The sequence below is a fragment of the Haematobia irritans genome, chromosome 1 (assembly GCF_050003625.1).
Source record: "Haematobia irritans isolate KBUSLIRL chromosome 1, ASM5000362v1, whole genome shotgun sequence".
NCBI lineage: Eukaryota > Metazoa > Arthropoda > Insecta > Diptera > Muscidae > Haematobia > Haematobia irritans.
In genome coordinates, this window is record NC_134397.1 from 280,583,697 (window position 1) to 280,592,913 (window position 9,217).

The 9,217-nt window shown below is 34.5% G+C and overlaps 1 protein-coding gene across 1 annotated transcript; it reads left to right on the plus strand.

The window, feature by feature from the left end:
• Positions 1 to 1,484: 1,484 nt before the first annotated feature.
• Positions 1,485 to 8,877, plus strand: yellow-e2 (L-dopachrome tautomerase yellow-e2). Its single transcript, XM_075298029.1, has 4 exons — positions 1,485 to 1,540; positions 2,710 to 3,260; positions 3,515 to 3,702; positions 7,960 to 8,877. The coding sequence occupies exons 1-4, from the start codon at positions 1,512 to 1,514 to the stop codon at positions 8,821 to 8,823; spliced, it is 1,632 nt and encodes a 543-aa protein (XP_075154144.1). The 5' UTR covers positions 1,485 to 1,511; the 3' UTR covers positions 8,824 to 8,877.
• Positions 8,878 to 9,217: the final 340 nt, after the last annotated feature.

Sequence of the window (9,217 nt, forward strand, 5' to 3'; positions counted from 1 at the left end):
TGACAAGTTTCTGTATGTTGCTCCAAAAAACCAATTGAGTGACATGAGCGTATGAAAATATTTGGGACACATAACATATGATATGTTAGAATACACCGAACTGCCTGCCGAACTGAACTAAAACCATTTTCCTTGCAATTTCAGTCAGCTTTAGCATTTTAGTCATATGTTTAGATATAATCACGCTCATTAAGAAACTTACACTGAAAAAGGCAGCCACCGTGGTGCAATGGTTAGCATGCCCGCCTTGCATACACAAGGTCGTGGGTTCGATTCCTGCTTCGACCGAACACCAAAAAGTTTTTCAGCGGAATAGTCCAAGAAGGCTGATACATCGGGCTGCTACCTAACCTAACCTACACTGAAAAAAACATGTCCTGTTTCCAAAATTTTTTCGTTACACTAATGATTTCGAGGAAAAGAACAGGATAATTAAAGTATGGATACACAGAAAAAATTTCACGAAAATGTTTTCATTAAAGTTTTAAAAAATATGTAATTAGAAATTTAATTGATTCAACAAATTTTAAATTGAAACAAACATCAATCACAAAAATTAATAGTATCAATTAATTGTTTAAATGGATCAATTAATTTTTTAATTGGATCAATTAATTTTTTAATTGGACCAATTAATTTTTGAATTGACGTTCAATTCATTTTTTAATTGATACTATCATTTACGTGATTGAAGAAATTTCAATTAAAAAATTAATTGGATCAAATAATTTTTTAATTGACTTTCAATTCGTTTTTAATTTATACTTCGTTTTTCCAACTTTTTTCATGAGCTATCCCTTAAAAACGGTGTTAACGACAACCTAAGTCGAACCATGTCAACGACTTCATTGATTTTTTTGTTTAAGTTATCTTTCCTTGCCTAAAAGGAAATATAACTTAATATAAGAGAAATGCGTCTTATATGCTACTTTTTTTCAGTGTATAGTGATCACTAAGTACTTACGTACTTACAGGCACCTTAAGAAAGAATAAATTAGGTATTAGGTATCTGCCCAAGCTTAAAATCTCAAATTCTTCAATAAAATTTACGAGTTCGGCAATAAAGTTAACATTTCAACTCCACTTCCATCAAACTTAGTGTGCTGCAAGTATGTATGGAATATAGATCTGAAGACGGCAGTGCTCTCCCATATTTGATAATTGCTCGTCTCTCAAAACAGAATTCGATCGATCGTATCCTAAAGACGGGAACAGAACCTTGCAAACAAATAATCCATAATATTCCAAAATACTAGTAATATATGTTGGTAGCAATTTGGAATAATTTCAACTCCAACTTGGCAGTTTTCTTTGCCATTTGCAATGAAAATAAATGTCTTCGTATAAACTGAAGGTGAGTCGCAGATACCAAACATCTACTTCAATCGCATTCCAGTTTAGATGATCCAGTATAGTCTTCTAAATGCAAATAGTTCAACAGGCGGTACTCTACCGAGGTTTAGTTGTTCTTTGTCAGCGGATAAACGCAGTCTGACTTTAATACCGGCGCAATGCTAAATAAAATATTAAAAAATAAAACGTGAGTTTTGAATCGCAGAAGCGAACCGTATTAATGGGAATCAACTTGTAGTGAAATACCGAATTATTCAAGCTTTTATTTATTTCATAATTTTTGTATTATTTCTCCCGTGCGTGTGGGTGTGTCTGGGAATAATAACTACTAAAACAAAAGCATAGATATGAAAATTAGAATCATTAAGTGTTAATTTGGAAACGAGTTGTGGATTATACAAATGAAATAATATGAAATGATTTAATAAAGCATCATTAATTTTTATTCTCTTAAAGTACGTACCTTAGATTCATCTCTCGGATATTGGCTTGAGATCGTTTTATGGGATTCTGATTCGAAAAACTTTTCACGAAAAACTACACCCTAAAACAATCGCTACTGTAACATATGCCCCAAACACATTTTGCTTCAAGCATATATATTTTAAGGATTGAGCCAAACAAAATATTGTTTGTATTGTTCAAACAAATTATGATTCCCCTTACGCATACACTGGTAGAAAAAAATTTTAATGAAATTTTCCTTGTGTATAAATATTTTTAAGGCGCGAATTGGTTACTAAGCATATTATATTTACAAACTAGTTTATGAACATTATATGCTTGCACTTAAAAATTTTGTGTTAAAAACTTTGAGTTCCAAACATATAATTTGTATACCCAAACATATGAAAAACAATCTTTTTCGTCCTTGTAGTAAACTAAATTCGATAGTAAGATAAATTCGGGATTTTCGTATTGATATGAATAATTCGCCATCTGTGATATTAGCCGTCAATTTAAGTGTTTCTAATACCAAAACAGTCACAATAGCAAACTATGTATTATTTAAAATGAAAATACATTTCTTATTTTGAGAGTTGGATAAAACGATTAATAAAAATCTTCAATTTTAATATTTCTCATGTTATTTATCTTCAACACAAAGATTTAAAACATCGTACAAAGCGGACAGAAATTTCAAGGAAAAGTATTACAACTTTAATGAAAAAAATAATACAACTTTTTTTTTAATTTAGTGCTAATTAAAATATTGTTATATGGAAGAAATTTACCCTTAATACAGTATAAATAGTGTGTCGCAATATTCATTTTACTTGCGTCTATTTTATACTTTCATTATCTTCTAAGGTACAAAAAAAAATATTTTTTTATTTTTTGTTTTTATTTACAAAGGATTTTGTGCATATTTATTCATTTGCTGCTCATTTCGGTGGTATCGGGTGCAGCAACGCCCAAACCATTCATATCGATACCTGAATTCCGCTATGTTGCAGAGAGAACCGAAACAAGTGGATACCATTACCATCGACCCCTCATAAAATACTATTCGGAGGAAGTGTTTGGAAACAAAATATACCTACCCCCAAAGCAAATTGTAAACCATCAAACAATCGTACGGGAAAAGGATTTTCCCTTATTGAAGGAGAAGCAATATCTACCTCCAAAATCAACTGCATACCAAAGATCCAGAATAAGTGAAAAAGTATATACTACATTTGGGGAAAAGAGAAACCACCATAGTCCACATCTACCACCAACTGGTGCCGTATATCCTCCACTAGTTCACTTACCCACAAATCACTATCGACAATTGACAACCGTATATGAAGCCAAGAGCCTTGATTTCTCATTTCCCTCGGAGAAAGAACGAGAAGCTGCTCTATCCGATGGGCGATATAATCCCAAGAATGTTTTGCCCATTGATGTAGACGTATATTCACCAAGTGACTATTATCTATAATACATACAGAGAGAAAAATGTCATTTAATATCGAAGCATAACTGTTTGATTTCTACACGCAAAGAAAATTCTGTCCTACCAAACGCGTACAGAGAATCTAGTCTATTTAGTCGAATAATTTTAATTTAGTGTTACTTTGTAGTGATTTTGCATGACGTTTTTCTGTCTGTATGTGTGAATGTGTACAACACATGTGTCATAAAAAAAGTCAACATATCCTACCTCTTTCCTTTTCAGGCAATGGACCAACACAAATATTTGTTACCATACCACGCTTTGACAAAGGCCCACCCTACAGTCTGGCACTCATCCGCCATGGCTCAGAAAGTCACAGTGGGATGCATCTCGAGGCATACCCCGATTATTCCTGGCATAATACATATGGAAATGATTGCGATGGTCTTACCTCTATTTATCGTATAAAGGTAGGAGGAGTAATTTCTTGTCGCTTTCCTATTTCGTCGTATACACCATTCTTATTTACTCTCAAATCCACACGCAGAGAAGGAATATGATCACCTCAAACATGTTTCAAGAGCAAAATGTTATTTTTGCAAGATGACCATGTTTGTCACTAAAATGTTATTTTCTCGTCAAATATAACCTGCTTGCCGAAATCAGATACATGATTTCCGAGAAAATAACATGGTTGTGAAAACCATGTTACATGGTCACCACCCAAAAATAACATTTTGCTCTTAAAACATTTTTGAGGTGATCATATTCCTTCTCTGGGTGCATCAACGATTGGAATTGATAGTAACTAGCGGTACCCTAAGAAAAAGAAATGGAAGAAAAATATAAATTGTTATAATAAACGGCCACACCTCTATCAGGATATGAACTTTTTTTTTAATGTGGTCTGAATAGTCAAACCAAAACAAATGTTTGACGTTTTGATCAAATATTTTCCTGGTGTGACCATACCCTTAAACTTTGGACATTGACTATCCATGATGAAAGGCTTTTATACCAAATGCGTATACTTTTTCGCCGAAATTCCGAAAGGTTTTGCCAATAGACAAAATTACGGCGGTTGTTGTTCCAATTTTAGAATTGAAAGCGAGGGTAACTACACTGAAAACAAAGAATGCCCGCTTCCAAAGATTTTTGTATTGATTCCGATCCAAAGAAGCAGAGAATTGAAGTAAGGATAATATTAAGACACAAATCACTTTAAAATTTGAGTTTTACGTACTTGATTCTAGAAAATAAAATTTAATTCATTCATTTTTGTTTCATCAAAACCCTTTTAAATTTCCAAATTCAGACTCGACCTCAAGTATAAATTATACAAAGCGTCAAACAGGAAAAAACGCAAGGAAACGGAAGAAAAATTCCCATTTGCATTTTAAGGACATGAAATCTTTGTCCTCACGCCAATATTATTTTCCGTGCATACGATTTTTTCGGATTTGGGCCGTAGTGAATCCATAAATAATACATCTCAAATTAAGACAAAACATCAAATAAAATGTTTGCTGATCGCATTTAGTACACTCAAAAAAATGTGAACCCTATATTTCACTAAAGCTGATTTAATTTAATTTAAGTTCATGGAATTTTTACATTTTAAGAAAGTTTCCATGACGTTAATAATTTTTTGTGTACGTTAGTTAAAATAACTAAAATAAAGGAAAAAATTATGCACAAATGAAGCATAAATATTAACTAAATTCGGGTCTCCCACAAAATAGTTCAGAATTTCTTAAAATTTGTAAATTTTACCAGTAATGAGCCCATCATGAACTTCGTATGGTACTAAACCCGTTTTTGCAATTTTTAACTCCAATTTTTTCCTTCAAACTTCGAAATTTTCTTTAACAAGTGAAAAATATTAATTCTGTCTAATAAATTTTCTTGAATTTATCGAAAATTATTTACTTAGTTTTGTGAAATCAGCGTGACATCTGCGTTTCTAATACAGTTTAGTTAAAATTTTCTAAAATTAATATATTTTTTCTAAAACTAACTAAAATTTTCTTTCCTGGTGGGTTCACTGTTTTTTCAGTGTAGGTTTTAAACTACTTACTAAAAGTAGTTTAATAACACATAAAAAATTGGTTATTAAAACTACGTTTAGTAACATTTTAAAACCTAAGAATAATTTACTCGCTAGACTGTGAAGTTCACAAATATAACAGCAGACACAGGTTAGGTTAGGTTAAAGTGGCAGCCCGATTAAGATTCAGGCTCACTTAGACTATTCAGCCCATTGTGATACCACATTAACTAAAAGTACCTATTACATATGGGCACTTCTAGTTTTAGCCGCTGAACCTTCTCGACTATTTTCCTCTGTTGAACCTACCAGATTGTTCCAAAAACATAGCAGACTGCTTAAGTTAACGTTTTCCAGGTCCACCAGTAATCTGAAGCTATATGCCCCTAAAATTTGCTTACGCCTTACACCAAATGCAGGACACTCACACAAGAGGTGTTTTATGATTCCTTTTCCTCCGCATCATGACAGCTAATACAATAATCATTATACTACGCACCAAGCGCCTATCACGCAGCGACCTGTCATGATGGCAAATGTTCGATGGGAGAATTGCAAGGGTTGTAACGACACCAAGCAAATATGGCCCCATTTAAACTTAAACCGCACGCTAGATATGCTAGTGTTCTCGAGACGCCAGATATCACTCCTGAGACGTAGATATCAGGAGTGATATCCGGGGTCCGTGTACACCACGCCCCACTGTTGGGAATTAGAGTCTCAAACTTTTTGTCGAAAAGTGGTCTCGCCAAAGTGTAATCCATTACGTTAGACACATCTGAAATTATTTTGAGGACCGAACTGTGACCGTAACTTTTTTCCGACCACAGCGATAGCTCGCGCAACCGCACAGCCGTTGTTGCATCCAAATTCAATAATGTTGTCTTCTAAAAAACAATATGTTATTATGTGAACATATGTTTGGGAGCATTTTGCACCCAAAAATATTATATGCTTAAAAAAAAATTCTCCCAAACAATATTGTGCTCAAAATTTTATTTATTTATTTATATATTTACAATCATAATGAATTATGAAAATAAACAGGTAATATAGGTGCTAACAACATAGGTTTTCGACCCGAATGCTCAACATTTTGTTTCTGCCTAATTGTATATTCCCCCACATCTTTCTCACTTCCACGAGATTTTTTAGTTCTTAGCACCTTTTTCTGTAATACAAACATTGTAGAAGAAATTATTCAATTTTATGATTTTTATTTTATTTTAATTTTACCTTTTGCCGGACGGGGATTCGAACAGCGGACCACACAGTTTGTAAGGATCAAAGAAGTAGCTGATCAATTGCCCAAGGAAAAATAAAATGTTAATTTTGTAATAACAAGCAACAACCACCAACTTAATTCAATATCGCTCCCTGTTAAATAGCACTCCAAGCTACTAAACACATATATGTTTATAGGCTATTTCTAAATTAATATATGTTTGCATTCAAGCATATTATATTTACAAACATTTTATGTCCCAAACATAATATGTTCTAACATATTAACATATATGTCCCAAACATGTTATGCTAGTTTATGAACATTATATGCTTGCACTCAAAAATATTGTGTTTAAAAATTTGTGTTCCAAACATATAATGTTTATAGCAAAACATATGAAAAACCGTGCAGCTGACTGTTTGGCCAAAATGTCTAAAGGCAATAGATGCAGTATGACATTAAGGGAATTTGTTCCTGTCTTGCTGAATGCACCTGAGATACACAAGCACGCCATACGCTGAACTTTATCTAAACTTGTCGGCTGGTGAAGTATAGGTCTAACCACTGCCGTGTATAGCCAATGCACAATTTTTGGTTTTAGTACCCACTTTTTCCCTATTGCGTTTTTGCACGAGTATAAAGCTACCGTTGCTTTCCTCGCCCTTTCTTCAATATTAAGCTTAAAGTTCAGCTTCCTGTCCAAAATAACGCAAAGGTATTTTGCACACTCACTAAAGGTAATTTCAATACCCCCTAAGGAAATGGGCCTAACCGTGGGAGTTTTGCGATCCTTGCAGTACATGGCTAGTTCAGTCATTGCACGATTTACCCCAAGACCATTATCTTTCGCCCATTTCTCAGTCATCCGGAGGGCTCTCTGTATAATATCTCTAACTGTTGATGGGAATTTTCCTCTGACTGCTAGCGCCACATCATCTGCGTATGCCACCACTTGTATCCTTTCTTTTTCTAGGGAAACCAGAAGGTTGTTTATAGCAACATTCCAAAGAAGAGGTGATAGAACTCCTCCTTCAGGAGTGCCTCTGTTCTTTTGTATGTTTGCTTGTTCTAGTGTGGCTGAAATGCGTCTCTTCCTTAGAAGTTCGTCTAACAGCCTAAGTATACCTGGATCAACATTCAGAGTTGTCAGTCCATTTAATATCGAGCTCGGATGGAAGTTATTGAACGCCCCTACGATGTCTAGAAACGCCACGATTGTGTATTCTTTGACAGATAGTGAGCTTTCAATAAAGCTGACTAGTTCAGCAGAGTTTTTTTTTTGATGAGTTTACTAATAAAATGTAAGATAATGTCATAAAATATATAGACTGATTCTTAACTCAAACACATAAAAAGTGGCGAATGGGACGAAATAGCATGAAAGCAGCTGTATATTAGATCCTCAATATATGAATGCAAAATATTTTTTGAAATCTTTGTTTTCTTTTGTAGATCGATGCATGCCATAGAATGTGGATTTTGGATAGCGGAGAGATCGGCCGTAACCACACTTGTCCGCCTCAAATAGTTGTCTTTGATATATCGAGCCATAGGATCGTGCATCGCTATCGCTTACCAAGTAGTGTCTTTGTGCGAAATTACAGTCGCCTAATAACCATAGCCGTCGATATCTTAGATCCCCCACCTTTCGGGAGATGCCAAAAAGCGTTCGCGTATATTGCGGATGCCACTTCATTCGCCATCATAGTCTATGACATGGTGCATAACCATTCGTGGAGAGTGGAAAATCGGTTTACATACCCAAGTCCACTTTTCAGCAAGCTTACAGTGGCTGGTGAAAGTTTCCAACTATTGGATGGGGTTTTTGGTTTATCCATAACACCAAATGGATTGGGATTGCGACGAATGCTTTATTTCCATTCAGTGAGTAACGATATCCAAGCCTCCGTACCGCTGGACGTAATCAACAATGCAACAAATTTCCTTGTACCGGACATATCGGCATCTCTAGACAACTTCACTGAAGTAGGAAAACGTGGCATACAATGCAGTGTTTCTGAAATCACACCTCAAGGTTATCTCTTGTGTGGTTTTTTGGATCCCATAGCCTTGGTTGGCTGGGACATACGTACCCCATACACGTCAGAAAATCACATAATTCTCGCAGAGAATCCAGAAACTTTACAATTCTTAGGAGGTCTAAAAGTCGCACCCAATGCTGAGGGTAAACTGGAAGTATGGATATTGTCCAATCGTGCCCAAAAGTTTTTCAGCGGGACAAATAATTTTAATGAAATAAATTATCGAATCTTGAAATGTGGTCTAGACGAATTGCTCTTGGGTTTGCCATGCTAATCTATAAAACTAAGAAATCGTAGCAGTTTAGTTTTGCTGTTTTTTAAGAGTAGTATTAAGGCAATCTAACAGGTTTTTATAAATAAATGTAAACATCAATTTTTTAGTACAAAACATTTGAATCCAAGCTCACTATATTGCAATTGTATTCGACATATTCACCTTTTTCGAATTATCACAGTATCCATCTATCCAAAATAGACATACACATATCTTTGTAATAATCCCAATTGTATAGTCGGAGATGTTTATATACTACGTAGGTACCCTAAAAAATGGCAACGCCAGTCTATCCTAGTATTTAGTTCATGAAAATTTGTTTGTTTAGTCGCATGCATGCAAAAGGGAAGTGGAATCTGAAGCAATTTTTCTAATGGGAAGAGCCACCGGTGTA